At 36.5% G+C, this 23,360-nt stretch overlaps 1 protein-coding gene across 1 annotated transcript in view; it reads right to left on the bottom strand.

Annotated features, from left to right (window-relative positions):
- Positions 1 to 21,977, bottom strand: part of LOC107739898 (sodium-dependent lysophosphatidylcholine symporter 1-A-like) — a 23,566-nt gene extending 1,589 nt beyond the window's left edge. Inside the window, exons 1-13 of the mRNA XM_016552144.1 lie at positions 21,716 to 21,977; positions 18,358 to 18,495; positions 16,994 to 17,118; positions 8,117 to 8,240; positions 7,537 to 7,615; positions 6,954 to 7,123; positions 6,748 to 6,838; positions 5,484 to 5,605; positions 4,943 to 5,026; positions 4,573 to 4,656; positions 4,378 to 4,490; positions 664 to 807; positions 339 to 518 (exon numbers count right to left, since the gene is read on the bottom strand). Of these exons, the coding sequence (XP_016407630.1) occupies positions 339 to 518; positions 664 to 807; positions 4,378 to 4,490; positions 4,573 to 4,656; positions 4,943 to 5,026; positions 5,484 to 5,605; positions 6,748 to 6,838; positions 6,954 to 7,123; positions 7,537 to 7,615; positions 8,117 to 8,240; positions 16,994 to 17,118; positions 18,358 to 18,495; positions 21,716 to 21,805 (1,544 nt within the window). The 5' untranslated portion in view covers positions 21,806 to 21,977. The remainder of the gene's footprint in view (positions 1 to 338; positions 519 to 663; positions 808 to 4,377; positions 4,491 to 4,572; positions 4,657 to 4,942; positions 5,027 to 5,483; positions 5,606 to 6,747; positions 6,839 to 6,953; positions 7,124 to 7,536; positions 7,616 to 8,116; positions 8,241 to 16,993; positions 17,119 to 18,357; positions 18,496 to 21,715) is intronic.
- Between the last annotated feature and the right edge of the window lie 1,383 nt (positions 21,978 to 23,360).

The following is a 23,360-nucleotide window of genomic DNA, read 5'->3' as shown; positions in this document are numbered from 1 at the left end:
GATTTGTTGTGGAGTGAGGGGAACTAAAATAGCCTAGCTATGTTTACAGTGTTTATTATAATGTTTGTAAACATTTCGTGTCGGCATTAGGCATTTCTGAATGAAATTTTAAAAAATGCGACTTATGTTTTTTTCCCCCTAAAAACACTTTTTTTTTATACGCGTAGCGTATTTTAACCATGCAGCAAACCTTTTTAAATATTTTGATAAATTACTGAAAAAATAAATAATTAAATGACTTTTTAAACCGTTTAACTGATTGTATTAATCGGTCAAAATTCTTACGGTCGGTTAACCAGTTAAAATGAACATCCCTAGATCATAAGTGTATGTCCTACCGCGGCAGCAGCTGCAGCTGTTTGTTGTTGTACTGCCTGCGTTCTTCATTGATGGGATACATTTTAAAGATGAGCAGCCCCAGAGCTATAAGTGATACAGGAGCAGCCGACACCAACATCTTCAACGTCAGATTCACAGAATCAGACTGTACACAAACTCCCGTCACATAACCTGCAAAGCTAAAGGGACAAAAATCAGAAGAACCTAAATATGAGCTGATGAATGTAAAAAGCCAGAATGTAAATCACAGATCATGATCTGTTCACAAACCCAAAAAAGGGCTTTTTAATATACATGCACTGAGGAAGATAGAGAGTGAGCTACCTTAATGCTAGTGTTGATACTCCAAGCGACACTCCAGAGGCGAATTTGGTGAAAAAAACATAGAAAGAGTAGAAAATAGCTTCATGCCCATGAGAGGTGGGATTCTGGACTTTAAAATCATCTACCACATCTGGAAGCATGGACCTGAAATAGAAGCATCTATTTGACCTTGATATTTAATGCTTGCATTCATTCTATTGGTTTATCGGATCAGATGTGTTACTTATATCAAACTGTTGAACCTAGGAAAATTATGAACAACTTGTTAATATGGCTATTTATTCAAGGAATTCATATCATTTACTCCTGTGACAGAGAGGAGCACATGGGGAAAAAATGCAATGAGCATTTTCTTGCATGTCAAAGGCAGGAAAATATATTATGAGAAAAGTAAATATAACTACCATTCAAACGTTTGGGGTCAGTAAGATTTTTGAATGTTTTTAAAAGAAGTCTCTTATGCTTACCAAGGCTGCATTTCCTTGATCAAAATTAGATACAGTAAAAATAGTAATATTGTGAAATATTATTGTAATTTAAAATAAGTTTTTTCTACTTTAATATTTTCAAATGTAGTTTATTCCTGACTCCAGTCTTCAGTGTCACATGATCATTCTAAAATGCTGACTTTAATTATTAAGATTTTAGTTTATTATTATGATTTCTTATCATCAATGTTGAAATAGGGCTGGGTGATATGGGCAAAAATTCATATCTCAGTATTTTTTGGCCGTTTTGAGATATATGGTATATATCTCGGTATTTTCGTTTTTGTAAAAAAAAAATTTAATCTGTATTTAATATATATATTTTACATACCGTCCAATGTTGTCCAATGAAACAATACATATTAAAGGCTATGAAAACGAATAAAGTGAATGTAACAATGTAAGCCTATATATTATGTGTAAAAAGGGTCAAAATCATATTTCATTCTAACATTGTAACATTACAATCTAAAAACAAAAATAATGCTTTTAAAGCAGAAGTTAAAGGGGGCATAACACACACAGTTTCACCCAATCTCATGTTAATCTTGAGTACCTATAGAGTAGTACTGCATCCTTCATATCTCCAAAAGGCTTTAGTTTGATCATATTTATAAAAGAAAGATACAGCTTTACGATTCTCTCCAGAAAAAGCAGAGCTCCTGGAGGCACGCCGTGGGTGGAGCTAAAGAGTGACGAGCACTTGGGCGCCGAATGCCAACAAAACAGACATTTGATGCCGTTTCACTTACCGTCTCATATCATTTACTCCTGTGACAGAGAGGAGCACATGGGGAAAAAATGCAATGAGCATTTTCTTGCATGTCAAAGGCAGGAAAATATATTATGAGAAAAGTAAATATAACTACCATTCAAACGTTTGGGGTCAGTAAGATTTTTGAATGTTTTTAAAAGAAGTCTCTTATGCTTACCAAGGCTGCATTTCCTTGATCAAAATTAGATACAGTAAAAATAGTAATATTGTGAAATATTATTGTAATTTAAAATAAGTTTTTTCTACTTTAATATTTTCAAATGTAGTTTATTCCTGACTCCAGTCTTCAGTGTCACATGATCATTCTAAAATGCTGACTTTAATTATTAAGATTTTAGTTTATTATTATGATTTCTTATCATCAATGTTGAAATAGGGCTGGGTGATATGGGCAAAAATTCATATCTCAGTATTTTTTGGCCGTTTTGAGATATATGGTATATATCTCGGTATTTTCGTTTTTGTAAAAAAAAAATTTAATCTGTATTTAATATATATATTTTACATACCGTCCAATGTTGTCCAATGAAACAATACATATTAAAGGCTATGAAAACGAATAAAGTGAATGTAACAATGTAAGCCTATATATTATGTGTAAAAAGGGTCAAAATCATATTTCATTCTAACATTGTAACATTACAATCTAAAAACAAAAATAATGCTTTTAAAGCAGAAGTTAAAGGGGGCATAACACACACAGTTTCACCCAATCTCATGTTAATCTTGAGTACCTATAGAGTAGTACTGCATCCTTCATATCTCCAAAAGGCTTTAGTTTGATCATATTTATAAAAGAAAGATACAGCTTTACGATTCTCTCCAGAAAAAGCAGAGCTCCTGGAGGCACGCCGTGGGTGGAGCTAAAGAGTGACGAGCACTTGGGCGCAGAATGCCAAAAAAACAGATGCAGTTCTGAATCATGACCGGGATCTTTTATAGCTGGGACCGCTCCATCTTTCAGTATCAAACGATGTGCAAATCCAGCGTCGAACTGGGCCTTGTTTATAAAACGTTCGTCAACAAACACAAAAACTGACACTCCGTTGCTGCCCATATAAGGAGTTCCACCCTCGTCTACGTCATGAAGAGCCACAATTGAAAAAAACTCTCCGAAACTTGTACGAACCCGGAAGTAAGATTTTTGGCACAGAAATACTCCGTCATATGTCCAAATTGTTTTTTGAAACGTTGTCCATGCTTAGCATGAGAATTCAACTCTTTAACAGTGTAAACAACTCTGAATGCAGGTGGCGCTCGTTCACTGAAGTCTGTGAAGTACTGAAGTTTAGCGGAGATTAGCGAAGAAGGATCATGCACTCCTGACAGCAAAATGGAAATATTTCCATGACTTTCTAACATTTACAGATGGAGAATATACCTGTAAAATGTAAGTTATGCATTAAGGAAAACAGCACATCTCAAACACATTAAACAGCTCAAGTAGAGCCTCTGTCAGCCTCACACACAGCCTTTCTGTCAGAGCATCTGACGGGGCAAGCCACTTTAAAGTATACGAAACTATAAACCATACTATAGCTTAAGTTATTTTAAAGCCCTTAATATACAGCTTGTCACATGTTTAGAACAAATTGGATTATGCACTTTCTCCGCAGCGGCTGAGTCTGTGTCCTCCACTATATTTCCTCGGATGCGCTGATTGCGCTCGTATCAAACTACTGTATATCGATATAAACGGTATTGCGTCATACCGTATCACATATAAAGAATATATCGATATACCGTACAAACTCAATATACCGCCCAGCCCTATGTTGAAAACAACTGCTTAATATTTTTGTGGAAACCATGATACAGATTTTCAGGATTCTTAATGAATAGAAAATTCAAAAGAACAGCTTTTATTTGAAATAGAAATCTTTTGTAACATTATAAATGCGTGTATTATCACTTTTGATCAATTTAATACATCCTTGCTGAATAAAACTATTAATTTTTCAATGGTACTATATATATAAAATATCTTAATTTGTTTGTTTTAATGAAGGGTCTTTTGGTTTTTAATAAAGTTATTTATTTTTTAACATATTACAATCCAAATGTCTTGATATATTACCACATTCAGAATATTTAATTACATTTTCCTTACTAATTTTTGAACATTGCACAAAAAATGTGAATAATCTCCAGCAAAATAAGAAAAGGTCATTATTAGTTGTATCAATGATTTATGTTCATTTTAGTGAATGGGATTAGCAACATGAGCACTAGCATCATGAGTTAGGTTCCCATGTATAACAAACTAGCAAATGAAGTCACATTGTTGTACAAGTGTCCTGCTGAATGTATAAATGTAAATATATATTTTTGGGAAATCGTATTTCTATAGCCTTTTGTTATAGATGCTTCCTTTTAATATCAGCTTTTAACATCCTGAAATACAGCTCCATCTTCTTTCTCTTGGACTATACAGAACAGAAAAACACTCACCAGGGCAGGAGGAAGGCCGCTGCCACACTGGCACCAGCTGCGACTGATACAATGTAGGACACGAAGAGACTACTGTTTACACACACCACCAGGATCATGAAGGGCACCGCCCACTAAAACACAAACACACACAGAAGATTAATCATGACTGCCAACACACATCTCTCACTAATGTAACAAGCATCAGAAACTCACTGTTATGCCAATGTATACAGCAGTCTTTTTCCCAAACCGGCAGAGGAACCACTGCCACATGGGAATAGTAAGAGTGGCAGACAGCTGGGAAGACAAATCACACAAACATGTATTTATGTCTGACCACTACAAAACCTCATTACCATATTATGCAACACCAAGATAATAGTCACACACTGCTGAAGTTATAAACAGTCTTTTCATCTGTCAACTCAAAGTCATGCTGCTTCTAAACCAGAAATGCATGTCTTTCATCACTATGGAGACTGCGAACCTCTCCAAACCGCTGAGTGCTGTTATAACACCAAACCAAACAATTCAGAAACGCACAAAAACACTTATTCAAGCAGTCGGTTGAAAACACTCTCACCATGATGACCAGTAAGATGTTCTGAAAATCCTCTCTGAATCCCAGTGTATACTTGATGAACAGAGCAAAATTTCCCTCCAGCAGCTGAGAAAGGAAAACAGACAAATTAAATGAGATTCCATCAAGTGACTGATGATTATTGTCCATAGAGTGTCTTCATTTCAAACCCAACTTCAGTCTCAAAACAATTCTGAACTTCACTTTTGATCGCAAACCTGTCCTAATGCCGACTATGATTCTAAACCTAATCTCTTGCATGGCAGCCTCTCTCTCTCTGTGGCTCTCTTTGTTTTAACACACATAGCTCATCTCTGTAATGCAGAGCTGTGCTATGGTCAGTTCCAGAAACTGCTTTCTCTCATACATATCACAGATGTTTGTCGCCTGAGAAACTGTCTAGTTAAAACACAAATTTTGCATCGTTTGTAAATGATGTGGAACGAGATATCTTTCATCATAAAACAGGAATTAAAATAAGTATAAGTGTGCCTTTCAAAAGGCACTGACATGTTTTAGATGCATTCTAAAGTGTTCTTCTTACCATGAAGGCCAGAGAAGTGAAGAGGGTGGCCAGCAACAGTTTCACATACGGCCCATGACCTATCACCAGCCGCAAACCTGTCTGAAATGACACATGCTTCTGTTCTTCTAAACCACTCTGATCTGAAAAAGACAGAGGAAAAACATTAAATGCATCAAAATACACATTCAGTGTTAATACACCAAGTTTCATGGTGAAATGTAAACAGCCTACAATTAAACCAGGGTTTCCCAAACCTGGGTTCGCGAACCCCTAGGGCTTCATGAAAGAACTGCAGGGAGTTCATGAGTTACTGAAAGGGTAATATTTAAATTATAAAACACATTTAATTTATAAAACTAAAAATTGAATATAAAAAAAGTAAAATTATTCATATTTAAAAATAAAAAACAATCAATCAGAAAATTAAAACAATCAAAAATAAAACATAACACAAATATGAAATATTTTATTTGTTTACCTGCATAGGTATTACATAGGTATACTTTACAATAAGGTTCAATTCGTTAGGATTAATTAATGCATTTGGTCTCATCAACTAACACTGAATACATAGCATTTATTAATCTAGGTTTGGTGTTAATTTATAAATATACTATTGTACTATTGTTGGATCCATCAATACATGTTCATGTGTGTGTGTGCGCGCGCATATATATATATATATACACACACACTGTATATATACGTATATAGCTATCCTTAATATTTAGTATACACTTTTTTTTTTCAGCACTACATAGTATATTTGCACAATGTACTCTGTCTGGCACAAATAATTGTATATATTTTATAGTACGATATTTTGCACTATCATTGTGTATATTTCCTTCTGGATTACCTCTCTTCTTGTTTAATATTTCTATTTGTATCTGTACTTTTTTTATTATGCCAAACCTTGTGAGCTGCTGAATAGTCTTTCATTGTTTCAAAAACAATGACAATAAAACTATTGTATTCTATTCTATTTATAATACTTCAACTAATGTTATTTTAAACAACTTGAAATGTTAAAATGTGTTAGTATATTTAGAAAGTAACATTAACAAATATTAATAAGCAATGTAAAAGTACTGATCATTGTTAGTTCATGAAACTTAATGCATTAGCTAATGTAATAAAAGTATTACCATTATATCACTGTTACTTAAAATCACTGTAACTCATGGTCTATCTTAGCTTATTTTGATGTTTTTGTATTCCATATTTTGTATTGAACGTGAATAATGTGAATGTGTACAGTATGTGAAGAGAAGTAACTCACTGTCCTGCTCTCTCACTCCGAAAAACAGCACAACAGCACACAAAACATAGATCAAACTTATGACTGCAGATGCAATCATATACGCATGCCTCTGTAAAAGAGAGAGAGAGAGAGAGAGAGAGAGAGAGAGAGATGATAATTCAGGTGCTAGAGGTTGATGAGATATGAAATGTCTTCTGCTTTATAACGACCACGGCCCCTCTCACCTCGTTAAATACTTTGTTGTCCAGTAAGATCAGAGAGTTATTGCCATGCATAGAGTGATTGGAGCCGTTGGTCGGGGATGTGCTGTTAATGCAAGGTGTGTTGGCCATGCCTACAATCTGCCCCTGAACGGCAGTGCCAATTACTGTACCCAACACCTCTACAGTCATACCTGAAAGAGAGAGAGAACAGAAAAGACATCACTAAAACAGTCAAATTGTTTATGCTGGGAAGAACAGGTGTCATACATAATACACTATTATTCAAGTGTTTTTTTTTTAAAGAAATTAGAACTTTTATTCAGCAAGAATGTATTAAATTGATCAATAGTGACAGTAAAGACCTTTAAATTGTTACAGAAAAATTGTATTTAAAAAAATGCTGTTCTTTTGAACTTTCGGTGCATCACAGAATCCTGAAAATAATGTTTAATGGTTTCCACAAAAAAATTAAGCAGCACAACTTTTTTCAACATTGATAATAGTAAGAAATGTTTCTTGATTTCACAGTTATAATGCGTTTGTTGCATGTATTATGTAGCCGATTGCAACAGCAAGGCATTAAAATGTGTGTAAATGCTCTTACGGTATGCTGTGGCTGAATCTCGTTCCTTCTGCTCAGTGCTGATGAACATGGTCAGAGCAGAGTATGGCACATGAAAGCACTGCACACACAAACACACAGAGTTACTCATTGCTGGCTCACAACAGAACGGCATGAATATGCAAATGAATTAATGCAATTATTATGCACTACCAGTCAAAAGTTTGGACACACCTTCTCATTCTTTACTATACAATAAAACTACAAAACAACACAAATGGAAGTATGAATATGTGATTTAAACAAAACTTGTATGCCAGGTGCATCCTATGTATGCTGTCCTACTCATCCATTTTTCAAAAAAAAAAAAAAAAGTATATTATTGTACTAAAAATACTTTCGCGTAGTTAAAATAGTTTTAGTATTAAAATATTAGTTGAAAAGACATTCATACCTAATTTTAAGCATTTAAGCATAAATGTTTCGATTAGCCCTTTTCTATAGTGTCCAAATGTTTGACAAGTAGTTTACATATATTGACAGTTGACGTATATAAATATATAACATCACAGAATATAATGTTACATTTAATTCCTCAAAAACTACAAGAATGTGTACTAACTGTCTGGAGAGTTTGGAAGAGACAGTAGAAGAGCAGATACCACATCATCTTTCCCTCCTCTATAGGCGGAACCACCCATATCAGGGAATAACACAACACAGCTGGTGTGGTGGACATCAGAATCCTGCGGAGAGAAAGCAGTCATCATCAGGGATGCAAACTCATCATGGGTGAAAAAGGTGACAAAGACGAGCACCCACTCCAACAGCCTAGTAGGGTTAATTATTTAAATACTTAACTAGTTAACTACAAATTAAGTTAATTATTAATGGTATAATAATTAAATGCATAAAATATTTTGGCATTTTTTTTAGATTTAAATTTAAAAACTACTTTTTTCAAACATTGCCTAAAAAAAGGACACATAAAAAAAGAGCTTTACGTTATCTTTACCTGTAGAAGCTGCTAAAGGCAACACTTGTTGCTGCTGTAGTTTTGTTACTCTGCATCACTTAAAGCACAGCTCTGTTTTGAGGCATGTCAGATAGTTCGTTCCGTCCATTGCTACAGTTATCACAGTCAATCGCGGATCAATTTAGCAGATTCACTCGCGTTTGTCATTCCTGAAACAGTATACGTGGACGGTTTGGTCCTCTTACACTTTTCTTCAAACTGTAAATGAAGTAAAAACCGAGCAAAGGGCACTTCCATTATAGCATAACTTAGAGGCGTCATGTCCATTCAAACCGAGGGGGCACGTGCCCTCTCAAAATTCTGAGCAAAGTGGATTTTGAATGCAGCTTCCAAAAGAGAAAAATAGCCTTATAATATTTTTTTATATTTGATACAAACACACAGGTGTGATGTGCGCGGCACATCACTAGCTGCTAAATTCAAATCTGCGTTCGCTGGCTGGCCGGAGACATACGCGTTTTACAGCGCTGCGCATTATAACCAATCACACATGATTCTGTTTAGCTTATGAATGCAATGGCCAATCAGAGGCTTTCAGATGAGTCATTGCTGAAACACCGGAGTTTTGTTCACTGCGCGCGTTGCTGACTGAATTCTGCTCAGAAACAACAAGTGCAGATGTGCATACGAATGTAAGTAAGATATGCATTTCACAGTGTAAACAGCTTCAGTGATTATAATCGGAGTTTTTGAGAGTGTTTGAACTCTGGCTAGACCTGAATGATAATGTAAATGTTCTTTGCTCTCTTTCGGTACAATGAAAGTATTATAATTAGTAGGCTAACTTATAATGTTTTTATTAAATTCATGCTAAATACAAAGTCAATCGTATTAAAAATATTTTATGGCATGACACCCATATCTGGTAGGCCTACTTAATTAAAAAAAATTATTTTATGTGTAGTTAATAGATTACACCTAATCTATTAACTGTGACTTCGAGCGGGTACAGAATTGAGTTGATACTACTCATCGGATCTACCTGAATCTTGTTGGTGACCTATTTTGATCTCAAAAAGTTGAATTTTCACCGAAAGGTGAGGAGTTTGCATCTATGCATCTTCATCTAATTGTACTAAGGCGTGTTACAGATGTTGAGCTTTAGGGGAATAACCGAGAAAGAACCGATTGGTTAAGAACTGATGTAAAAACCCCACACAGCATCTCTGCTCATTTGATGTTTGAGGGTTAATATTGTCACAATGGTGCGTGTACATGTGTATTAACTCATCTGTATGAGGTTAAGTGAGGTAATGAGTGCGAATCTCATCTCTGTGAGGTTCACTGATCTTTCCCCTGTGGCTCTGAACGAGAGCCTCTGCTGCGCGGGGTTTCATTAGATGTTTAACTAACCGAGCCAGCTAGAGTTTGGCAGGCCGTGAAAAGGATTTCTAAATCACACCACCTCATTCCAAAATTCTGGGCACTAATCCGATCAGATAGTCTACTAAGAAAACAGTGACCAATAAGAGACGCTTCGAAATCAATGGTTCAGACTGACAATGACAGCAGTGTATACAGCGGGAGAGAAAAACCTCTTACAATAAGCTGATCTTTCTTCTCTATGAAACTACAGAATTTGTGTTGGCCACACTGCATTTTGGGATGCAGTAATTTTTCATGCCGTGTGTTCCATTGTATAAACATATTTTTGCAAATGTAATGGGTTTCATAAATACAGCACAATCGGTGTAGTATGAGTTACAAACAAATGACTATAAGAAGCAAATTCCTTTAAAGGGACAGTTCACCCAAAAATTTAAATTCGGTCATTAATTACTCACCCTCATGTCGCTCCAAACCCTTAAGACCGTTCGTCTTCGGAATACAAATTAAGTTATTTTTGATGAAAACCAAGAGCTTTCTGACCCCGCATAGGCCGCAACGCAACTACCACGTTCAAGGTCCATAAAGATAGTATGGACATCGTTAAAATGGTTGAACCTTAATTTTTATGAAGCTACAACAATAGTTTTTGTGTGCAAAAAAAAACAAAAATAACGGCTTCATTCAACAATTTCTTCTCTTCCGTGTCAGTTTTCAACACACGTTCATGAGAGTACCATGATGTATGCATGTGCATTCCTCTGCTTGTAAACAAGATGCAGCACATCCGGGTTCTACATCAAAATGCCGGCTCTGCAGCGCCACACGCATGCGTTTGTTTTTCATACAATAACCTAGAAACCATGTAGTTATATTTTATGTGTGGTTTTAACTGTGGTTATCATGACCTAAATTTATCCTACTATGGAAGACCAATTATTAATATTGCAGCCTGCGTAATCAAAGTCAGGCAACAAAAACCTGTTTCATGATTTGAAACAAAATCACTCAGAGCATGCAGAAACGAATAAATAAATGTTTCTATTAAGATATTTATTTTGTTAAGGAAAAATGACTGGAAAAGTGTAAAGAATTTAAAAACGTTAAGTGTTTGTTATGTTCTGACCATAAAGAGTAGTTTAAAACCACAATTAACGGTCTGGTTTATAGCTTTCACTTAGGAGCAAAAATCTGCCTTTAAACTTGAAAGAAATAAAGATTTGAAATCTATCGTGATAATTATCGATATCGACTGATTTAAAAAATGTTATCATGATCATTTTTTTGGCCATATCTCCCAGCCCTACAATTTTTTGTTTCTGAACTGACTGAATGGGCATACAGACTATTGAGAAGGGACAACATGGTCAAAATATGACCAATTTATCTGAATGAAATTTATTTTTGAAACAAATTGTCCAAATGTATCAGACCTGAATCAAAATACACAATGATGCATCACATCCTAAAAAAAACATGCAATGTCTCATTAACAGTCTTCTATCATTCTCATCCATATTTTCCAATGTATGTGGCTGCCAGATATTGCATTAGCCTACATTTTTATATATTTGTACATTCATTTTTTAATTCCTAATATTTTAATTAAATATATTTTTATTCTAAAAAATATTTAAAAACATTTACATTTATTTAATATTCTCATTGTGGTCAAGGTGGTCTGTTCCTCATATGAACAGTACACTCAAAACTGAAACGATCTTACACAGCATAAACAAACAACCGTTTTAAACTGCCTCTCTCTTATCTCATGCACGCTGCTTACACTCTGATTGGTCAATTCTGGTGGTGTGGTCGGCTGAGCCAATCAGAAAACAAGAGGTTTTTTCTGCACTCAACAACCGTTTTCCCACATGCCATTAAAGGGTTATGAAACCCCAGACTACTTTTTTCTGAGATTTTAGCAGAGGTTTTTGTGTTGCACATCATAGATGACAAAGTTAGCATCCGATGATTTTAACTCTTGAAGAAAACTGGTTAATTTTAAGCTTTTTTGCGCCATTTTCATCTTCCGGGTTTAAAATCTACATCGTGTTGACGTCACAATTTGTGACGTGGCAAAGGACTATAGTACATGGATGACGCATCGGTGTCTATTAAATTATTCATGAGACTGCACGTTCTTATCCTATGAGAAGACGCTTCGCTTAATTATTCACAACAGCATGTGCCGATTTGCTATGACAGACGCTTCAGACAGTGAGATGACATCGTGCACATTAAAGGTGGGGTATGTATTTTTTCAAAAACGCAGTACCGTTTCTAGGCATAGGCAAGCTAGGCGGTCGCCTAGGGCGCCACCAGCAGGAGGGGGCGCCAATGAGCGCATGTACTGGTGCTACATTTTAGCAGGGTTGTGATGAGTGGCACGGCCACCATGAAATATGATTGCCGCCCCCATTGGATCCCCCAACATCATTGGGCTACAGTACTGTCATTCTGACGATGCTACCTTTATTTTTGGGTGTGTAGGCTATTTGTGAGGAATCAGTGATGCAGGGCATTTATACAGCTCTACAGTCCAATAGAGTACAGTAGACGGTAACATCACAAAACCAGTACAGTCCAGATAAAACCAGATAAGGAATATTATCCAAGTGCCTGTTTTATGGTGTGCCATCAGCTATGCTTAAGATATATGCTCCTGTTGTCCAGCAGAGCATGAAATCGAGTTTGCTAGGATAAGCATTCAGTCAAAAAAAAATTCAATTTGACTGCAGCATTTGATGCAGTGTGTGTGTGCAATGTATAATATGATTAGAAACTAACCCAAAGAGAAAGAGGCTATTACATAATTGTACATGACCACAGGCAGCATTAGAGGTAGTCACAGAGTAGTACCTCAGTTCTGAAATGATTGTTACCTATGCTGGCATATAAAAAAAAAATGCTATAAGCAGTGTCGGGAAACATTAATTGAGCGTTGCTTAACTCTAAAATTTGTTATGTTTCTTGACAATATTTTTATTAAGTATACTATACCAAGGTTTCTGCAGGTTTGATGAATGTAAATTTGATTAAAGCAAGAACAAATATCTGCCAGTGGCTCAGAAAAATAAACCTATTTCAAGGGGAAAAGCTTTTGTACCTCACTGACTGACATGTGGTATTGTTTTAAGCATAAGCTCACTAAGTTTTGTTCAAGACATTTTACATTTGCTTTAAGTAAATAGATCTTAATTTGAGGATGTTTAGATATTCATTTTAGCAAAACAAAAAATACTGAGGAAGATATCATTATTATTTTATTTATTAGTTTTTTGCTATGCACGTAACATTTAATGAAATGAATATATGTAGGACTTTCTGCTCTGATTTAAGACCCCGTTTACACCTGGTATTAAAGGATTAGTTCACCTGCAGAATAAAAATTTCCTGATAATTTACGCACCCCCATGTCATCCAAGATGTCTTTCTTCGGTTGAAAAGAAATTAAGGCTTTTGAGGTACAACATTCCAGTATTTCTCTTCATATAATGGACTCCAATGGGAGGCAACGGGTTGAAGTTCCAAATTGCAGTTTCAGTGCTGCTTCAAAGGACTACATGAACCCAGCTGAAGAATACAGCTCTTTTCTAGCAAAACGATCTGTCATTTTCTGTGGGAAAAAAAGCATAGCCTACTTTTTAATATATTACTTTTATATACCCATTGAAGTCCATTATATGGAGAAAAATCCTGGAATGGTGTCCTCAAAAACCTTAATTTCTTTTGAACCAAAGAGACATGAACATCTTGGATGACATGGGGGTGAGTAAATTATCAGGGAATTTTTATTCTGGAATTGAACTAATTCTCTAAGATGTGTTTTGGTAGATCTGATCACAAGTGGACAATGCTAAATACATGTGTAAACGGGAAAGGTTTTGAACTTGTCCAGTTTTGACGACTTCCAGAGGCAGTTTAAGGCCCTGTTTAAACCTGATATTAAGATGCGTTTTGGTCGATCGCATCACAAGACGACGAGGGAGACACATTCCCCTTTACACTTGCTGTTTTAATCAGTCTCTTCTGTCCACTTTCTACTACTTTGCTGATTTCTCTGAGGGGAAACTTTCAATCTAATATTGTGAAAAGCTTGCACAATTTTCATGTGAACGTGAATTTACTTAAAGGGTCATGAAACCCCAGACTACTTTTTTCTGAGATTTTAGCAGAGGTTTTTGTGTTGCACATCATAGATGACAAAGTTAGCATCCGATGATTTTAACTCTTGAAGAAAACTGGTTAATTTTAAGCTTTTTTGCGCCATTTTCATCTTCCGGGTTTAAAATCTACATCGTGTTGACGTCACAATTTGTGACGTGGCAAAGGACTATAGTACATTGATGACGCGTCGGTGTCTATTAAATTATTCATGAGACTGCACCTATGAGAACTATGAGAAGACGCTTCGCTTAATTATTCACAACAGCATGTGCCGATTTGCTATGACAGACAGTGAGATGAGTGAGATGACATCGTGCACATTAAAGGTGGGGTATGTATTTTTTCGGGGCGCCAATGAGCGCATGTACTGGTGCTACATTTTAGCAGGGTTGTGATGAGTGGCACGGCCACCCTGAAATATGATTGCCGCCCCCATTGGATCCCCCAACATCATTGGGCTACAGTACTGTCATTCTGACGATGCCTGTATGCCACTGGATCAGAGTGCTGTCAATTGCTGCCTGATTGTTGCATGCAAAGTTTGCATTTGGAGTGCTTAACAACATCATTAGATCGATGGGTTCTGTCAGTGCTTTGTCAAGGTAAGGCTTTTTTTTGCCATGCAATAAAGCCAAGTTCAAAGGTCAATTTAAAATATTAGTACAATAAAAAGTGCACAAAATCAGTATTTTGTTTAGGCAGTATTTGTGGCAGTCGAGAAATCATGTTGTGAAATCGGTCCAAAATGTGTGTGTTTTTGTGCCAATGCATTGTTAAAGGATCAGCGTGTTGTGTAATATTCCCAACAAACTTTAACAGCCAATTAAAAAAATATTGGTGTAGTAAAATTCGCTAAGATCAATACATCCTTTATTAAACCGCTTTGTCGAGTTAAATGCATCCTTACGGAAGTGTCGAAATGCTGAATCAATTAATTCACTTCCAACAGTGCTTAATGGGAGCAGCGTCACACATAGAGGGCAGAGTGTAGTGTTATTTAAAGGGGAAGTTCACGCATCAGTGAGTAACAAAGGAACAAGTAGCAGCATTCGGATTACTTTTATGCCACTAATCAGGCTTTTATATGTAGTTTGAGGTAACAAAGGGTTTTATATTTGACTGAAATAATGCAATAACTGACAAAACAACTGAACAAAAAACAGATAAAGACAAAAAAGTAGCCACTGATAATATCTAAACATGTATCCCAATCCAAATGGAATAAAATTAATTTATGTGTGATGACAGTTTCTTAGAAACTAGGGATTGTTACATAGAGCTATACAGGCATCCAGTGGCTATAATGGTATTACAGATAATAAATTGTGCAAAATGTTTATCCTATCCATTACCAAATAATGCGTTCAGATTTGTGTAAAACACAATGTGCTGAATCTCCACAAATTAGTGTTGTTACTATGACAACCAATTTAAATGTGACAAGAAACTGAAAAAATGTCTGAAAAGAAATTATAATAACATATATGTAAATATAATTTGGAAATGTGTCAAGGTTGTTATTTAAGATTTGAGTGTTTACATAATCAGTTTTATGTTATTTTGTATGTAATCTTATATTTTCTTGTTTGGGAGTGGGAGTGGGATGGGGGTGGGGCTGCTAATAGGGATTTGGCCTAAGGCGTCAAAATGGCTAGAAACGGCCCTGCAAAAACGCTTTAGAAAACAGAGTCGGGCCAAGTACCAAAACAAACTTGTAGCCAATCAGCAGTAAGGGGCGTGTCTACTCATGATGCAGAGGAGAGAGCGCTCAGTGCACAGGATGGACATTAGCCGAGCGATGACAGAAAGATCCCTTTTGGGGTAGGGGCGTGTTTGTTTTGGTGATTTGAAATGTCAACATTGGCTACCAGAAATCACTTACCCCACCTTTAACTGAGAGAAAAGTTCATGGATCGGAGGAGAGTGTTTGTTTTTGCTTTGTAATACGAGTTCGGCACAAATGCGATTCATTCAGTGAGTGTAACCGTTTTTACAGCTCCGTGACACAATCAGTCAAAAGGCTTATATAAACGCCACAGAATAAGCCTTAAAAATTATCAGAGGTGCAAAAGCGCGTTCATATATAGGTTTTCGATTGAGAGTGCAAATGGCTGTGCATTTATTTGTGTTTTTAACTCGATGGGAGCGAAATGAAACTGTCTGAACGCGAAGCTGTGCGTGTTGTCTGTCTCCCCTCTTCCCCCTCCACGCTGCTGCGCACCACGCCCACTTTTTTTTGCGTTTTTTAAAACTGTGGTGAGAACTAACCAGTTCTGAAACAGGGGGTTTCATGACCCTTTAATACACACACGCACACCTTACAAATATAACAATAGATTTGAATTGTATTTCACTTCAACTCCTCGATCTGATCTCGTTTTGAATGACTGCATTCATACTGCACAAACTAAATATTGGTGTGACAACATAATCTTCAATCAATTCATTTTACTAACAAGTTTCTATTTCATACCATTAAAAAAAGTATTATTTTCTCATTACTGTTATAAGTGGATAGTGTTTCATAATGAACGCTAATAAAAAAAAGAACCAGTAAGTTCCTACATGGAGTGTGAGGGTGTGTGTGTGCCCTTTTCTATTGGCTTACTGATGGGGATTGAAGATTTTTCTTTTTAGTTTTCATGCCACATCTTAGTGCATGCACAAACAGTCAGCAAAATCCCAAAGAAATTACAACACGTGGTGCTCTTGCACACTCTAGTAACCTCCTGTACACAATCCAGAGCAGATGGACTCGGCTCGGATCACCATGGCTACTGCTCATTTCTCGGTCTCAAATACATCTTTCTGTGAATACCCACCCAATCCCAGAGTTCCAGCTTAGTAGATACAGTTTTAATTTCCTTTTAATTTCCTCATGAATTTAGAAAACAGTATCATGCATATTGCACATCCAGCACACATTACAATATCATTTCATGGTGTGCATTTCTGACAATCACATACCAGGGCATCATGCGTCCGTGCCGTGTCCATGGGGTTCTGCTTACTAAAAACCCAACTGTAGGATCAGTCACAGCATCCCAGGCCCGACCCACAAACAGAATCACAGAAGCATTGAGGGGATCTAACTAGAAAGACAGATTCGGTCATTAGTTACTGTAGGATTTACACACAGCATTGCTCTCTAAATGTATCAAATATAGATTCCAGTACAATGACTAGAAAAATCATGATTTTGAAGAACATTAACAACATTATTTTATTTAAAGCTGCTTTGTGTATTGTGTATACAGTGGGTACGGAAAGTATTCAGACCCCCTTAAATTCTGAATACTTTCCGTACCCACTGTATACCAAGGGTGCACAAACTCGGTCCTGGAGGGCCGGTGTCCTGCAGAGTTTAGCTCCAACTTGCCTCAACACACATGCTGGGAAGTTTCTAGTATGCCTATAAGAGCTTGATTAGCTGGTTCAGGTGTGTTTAATTGGGGTTGGAGCTAAACTCGCCCTCCAGGACCGAGTTTGGGCAGCCCTGGTATATACAATGTGTATTGTGAAAAGTGCTACACAAAAATTAAATCTACTTGACTTGACTAAACTTGATAGTCCTTTAACCACATCACACTTCATCTGGTGCCAATCCTTCATTTGCTCGGCAGACTCGGATGAGAAGATCTGATTGGTTATCGCTATGGAAACAATTGCAATAATGAGGCAGCAGGAGTTTTGATCAAGAAAGTGAAAGTGAAAGTGACGTGACATGTGGCCAAGTATGGTGACCCATACTCGGAATTAGTGTTCTGCATTTATCCCATCCAAAGTGCACACACACAGCAGTGAACACACACACACTGTGAACACACACCCGGAGCAGTGGGCAGCCATTTTTTGCTGCGGCGCCCGGGGAGCAGTTGGGGGTTCGGTGCCTTGCTCAAGGGCACCTCAGTCGTGGTATTGAAGGTGGGAGAGAGCGCTGTACATTCACTCCCCTTTGGGTTACGAGTCCGACTCTCTAACCATTAGGCCACGACTTCCCCCAAGATAACTGGAGTTGAGGACTGTTAAAGTCACAAGGATGCAGTACACAGCAAGACAGAGCAGTTATATATCTGCTTTCTGCCCTCTCACATGCTCTTTTTTCTTTCTCTCCCACAATTGTTTCTGAGGCTCTGGGCCATTGTTCTCTTCCTTTGTTTGATTATAGCAAGGAGAGATAATTTTCTCACCATTCTATCTAGTGATGTAGAGTGATATGATACAGTAACAAAAATTATCACTGAGCCAGTTTATTTTTATAATCAGGTGTTGAGGTCTCACGGTATAGATCCTCTGCCATTCAGTTATAGTGTTTCCATATGTATGCTCACCAGTGCCACATCAAGCAAGAAGATTTGTAGAAAGAAGCCCAGGGCGCTGCCTGTGATCTGATACGGAGCCCCTCCGATTGCAAAACACACCTTACTCCACACAGTCAGAGCTCTTTTTCTCTCCTGCTGTGGTGAGAGCTGAAAGGAGGACAAAAAACGAGATTATAAAAGGATAGACAATGACAGTGATTGTAGCAAGTAAAACAAGATCCATGAGAGACCGGTGAACTTTTCACTGCAAGAGAACACGATAAAATCCTAACTGGAGGAGTTGATTTAGCTTGGATTCTGTTTTTGTGACTTTCCATTTGAAGCTCTTAAAAAGGGACATTACAGATATACTGGACTTTTAACTCTACCTGCATTTTAAGGGTATCCTTCATTCTAATGTCACTGCTTGGCTGCTTGCACAATTGTCGTTCATTTAGGTGGTCTAGTTAGATGCTTATGGAATTCCTTCCTCTGACTGGAAAATGCTGCAACAGACCGTGATCTCACATTGTGAGAATTATTGTAGTTTACTATTCTCATTGGTCCCCCTCTCTTCACCATTTCAGACCAAAATCTCTGCAATTGCTTGACCTTAAATGCCTCAGCCTGCACAGTAATGTCAACCACTAATGCTTAAACTACAGGTAGCTATGTGCACTAATTGGCTACTGTATATTACTAGAAAGTACAGAACACCGAAATTACTGTAGCATCAGTTGTCTGACTGAGATTAGTTCTCCACAAATGTATTTGGTATATGCTTTGTCAGTCAACTTTGACCAATCACAGAGTCATCAGATTTTTACAAAAGAGGATTAGGGCCAAACAGTAATAAAAAATCAAATAAAACCATCTTGAGATTAAAAACTCAGAGTTTTTCGAGAAAAAAAAGTCTAAATAAAATGTTAAGAATAAACTCATTCAATTTCGAGAATAAAGTTGTTGTGTTTTGCGAAAAAACGTGGTACATTTCGAGTAAAAAATTCAAGATGAAATATTGAGAATAAACTCGTTATGTTTCGAGAAAAAAAAACTTGTTAAATTTTGTGTTAAAATAATTTTGTTAAAATAAAATGCTGAGAATAAACACACTCGTGTCATATTCATTTGATCCCATTGGAGAGTGTTATTCAACATCTGCAGTGGCGTAGGTCGTAGAGAGTAATGCTCATGAATGTATACACGATGCAAACGACCAGAGTTCGAATTTGCCTTTTGCCGAACTCGCTCTTCTTCCTTTTTTCATCACATATCACATCGGAAAAGTGGAAATCAACTGCCTAATGGGTGTTTAATAATGATAAATTAATTGGGTAGATTTAGGGATAGGTAGGATATAGGAGGGCTTTGTTGTCCCAATAAGGCAGCGTCTATTTAATATTTAACATTTACACTGTTATTATTGCATCCTGTTAATGAACAACAATACTGAGGTGCAAATAGTATCTGTCACTATTTATAAGTATAAATAGCATCTAATTACTATTTACACTTATTGCAAAGATCTGATACTTTTACATAGCGTAAATTGAATCGCTATTTTCACTTAAATACGTTAAAAATGCTGCTTTCACTTAGTGTAAATAGAATATATCACAATTTTCATGTAGTGTAAATAGTATCTATGGCTATTTGCACTTATAGCGTAAACAGCATCTATTGCTATTCACTTAGCGCAAATAGCGCTGCCCTAAACTAAAACCATACGGCATTGCCATTAATGGCAGATGGTTACAGTCGTTTCGTTCTATGGATGGAGGTGTACACAACCATCAACGATCCTAAAGTAATAGACTCAAACTCTAGTTGATCACATCAGAAACTACCTTCAGGAGCTCTACTCCCTAGGACCAATGCCACTGCAGACACTGACTGAAACGTTCAAATAAACATGACACGAATGTGTTTATTTTTAGCATTTTATTTCAACTTTCTCGAAATTTCACAAGTTTTTCTCAAAAATCAAAGACTTTATTCTCGAAAATGTAATGATTTTATTCACAACATTTTATTTAGAAATTTTTCTTGAAATTTAACGAGTTTAATCTCGCATTATAATATCTTTAATCTCGAGACTGTTTTTTTTTTTATTGCTTGGCCCTAATCCTCTTCCGTAGATTTTAAACTTCAAACATATAAATAAAAAATTGCAGTAGTGATGTTAATACCGCCTCTCAAAAATCACCAGTCTCTTTACACTGAGAACCTGCACATGGTCAGCAGAGTATGAAAGCCCGTTTCCGCCACTGAATAAAAAATAAAAAAGGTAATTGCGACTTTTTATCTCGCAATTCTGACTTTTTTTCTCAGAATTGTGTGATATAAAGTCATAATTGTGAGATATAAACTCGCAATTCTGGGAAATAAAGTCAGAATTGCGCGATATAAACTCGTAATCGCGAGACATTAAGTCGAAATTCTGAGAAAAAGTCAGAACTGAGATATAAACTTACAATTCTGACTTTTTTTCTCAGAACTGCGAGTTTATATCTCACAATTCTGACTTTATAGACTCACAATTCTGAGAAAAAAAGTCAGAATTGTAAGTTTATATCTCAGTTCTGACTTTTTCTCAGAATTTCGACTTAATGTCTCGCGATTACGAGTTTATATCGCGCAATTCTGACTTTATTTCCCAGAATTGCGAGTTTATATCTCACAATTATGACTTTATATCACACAATTCTGAGAAAAAAAGTCAGAATTGTGAGAAAAAAAAGTCAGAATTGCGAGATATAAATTCGCAATTGCGAGAAAAAAAAAGTCAGAATTGTACCTATGCCTTAATACATCTTGCTTGCGGCTGACACAGAAGAGCGTATGCTGCTTGCATTCATCGGATATTCTCCAAAATGGTGCTACGGTGATGCGGAGAGACACAGAGGAGACGAATTGTTGAATAAAGTCGTTATTTTTGTTTTCTTCGTGTACGAAAAGTATTCTCGTCGCTTTATAAAATTCAGATTTACCGAATGATGGCAGATGGACTATTCTGACGATGATTTTCATACTTTTCTGGGCCTTGACAGTGTAATTTACTTGGCAGTCAATGTGACAGACACAAGCCTCCCGGTTTTCATCCAAAATATCTTAAATTGTGTTCCGAAGACGAACGAAGCTTTTACGGGTTTGGAACGACATGGGGGTAAGTGATTAATGACACAATTTTCATTTTGGGGTGGAGTATCCCTTTAACGGTCGCGTGCGTATGGCACGTGCTGTTTTAATCATTATATTCGACATCAATCTAAACTCCCGCCTTATCAGTTAACCCCACCGTCTGCTCTATAAAGTACCTTGGAGCCAAAAATACATAGTGCAAAAAAAATCTAACATCAGTGATTTAATTCATATCCAGGTAACCTACCTTAGGCATTTTAATTCCATCTTGATTGACAGTTTTGGCTGTAGGTAACAAACCGGATGAGAACTGTTCGGCTCCCTCTCCCCTTGCCATAACACTAATGAGAGGTATTTTTATTTCAGGAGCAGAGCGAGCTGCTTTATTCTTGCAAAACGAGATGCTGTTCTCCACTTCTGCCTCGTTTGAATGCTGAAGTCAAGTGTCCACGCCCACGCCCACGCGCTTTTATTTATTCGCCGTCACGCATCGAAAGATGCAGGCGAACGCCGAGATGAACATTTTTCACTAAAATATATATATAACAACATCTCATTTATATATATATATTGCCCTTATAAATAAATTGCTCTTAATAAGGTAGATTAACAAGTGGGGGATACTCCAAAGTATCAGGTGCCTCATATCATAAGATCATGATTTGACCCCGGGCCAAAGCCCAGGACTAGTAACAGAATGAGCTCAGAAGCGCTCTTGAGCAAGGTAGCTACCCATGTTGCTGTGATTATTACTGTAATACGTTAGTAGAAGTGTGAAATAAAGTTGCAGTGAAATTGTGACACATCTGAGTGTAACAGATTATCAAAAATGTAAGAAGGGGACCTGGTTCTATTCATCAGGTCTGTTCATTAAATGAATAAAATTAAAAGCAGAAAATAATAAATGCATAAACATTCACCTTCTACATTCACATTCTACCTCTAAAAGTTGTTGACTTTCTTATCTCTTCATTATAGTCCACATGTTTGCATGTCTATGTCCCACTTACTGCATTTCCAAAGACATTTAGATCACGAAGTCCTTTTTTTTGTGTGACTACTGAACATTATTACAGAGACATTCAAACAAAACCCAAAGCACGAGATTCAATAACTTCAGGAAATAATCATACGAGATCAAAACATAACTTTTGTGCAATGCTAATTGCTATATTTGACATATCACATTATATCAATAGCATCTTTTATTTTAGTATTTCTATATATTTCTTTATGTTTTATTATTTTATATAGGAACTGAACAGCCATGAAGGAGAATAGAGAATGGAGAGTAAGGAGAATAGATGGAGCAAAGTTTAATAATGCTTGGGACTGGGAAGAAGATTCAATTAATTTATTTATTTATAAATAATACTAAAATTAAAAAAAAGTTAATATCCTGAATTGGTCGAGTCAAGGCCCTGATTTCGATCCAGCTGAGCCTCTGTGGAATGACAGGAGACTGGAAACTGTACAAAACCAACTGTATGGAGCTTGAGTATAAAAAGATTACGTTGCATAAAACACCACTGGGCAGGCCTGTTCTAGTGACTAAAGATCACAGTTGCAGATTTTTAGTCCATATAATGCAAATGTATGGGACCGCTTCAAAAACCACAAAGTGAACGCGATGGTAAAGTTTAAAATATTAGTAGCCTATTTGTATTTTTTCTCACACACGCCTATCATTTCACTTCAGAAGACATTGATTCATAACAGGTGTCATACAGATTATAGTCATGTTCACTTTGTGTAGTTTTTGAAGCATCATCTTTGGACATCCTGTACATTTGCATTATATTCAGAGAGATGGATTTTTTTTTTCTAAAAATCTGCGTTTATCTGAAGAAAGTCATACATGATTGCACAAGGGTGTGAATGGGATGGAAAGA

This window comes from Sinocyclocheilus rhinocerous, unplaced genomic scaffold (assembly GCF_001515625.1).
Source record: "Sinocyclocheilus rhinocerous isolate Xijiao unplaced genomic scaffold, SAMN03320098_v1.1 scaffold1156, whole genome shotgun sequence".
Lineage (NCBI taxonomy): Eukaryota > Metazoa > Chordata > Actinopteri > Cypriniformes > Cyprinidae > Sinocyclocheilus > Sinocyclocheilus rhinocerous.
This window is presented reverse-complemented; position numbering and strand designations above follow the sequence as displayed.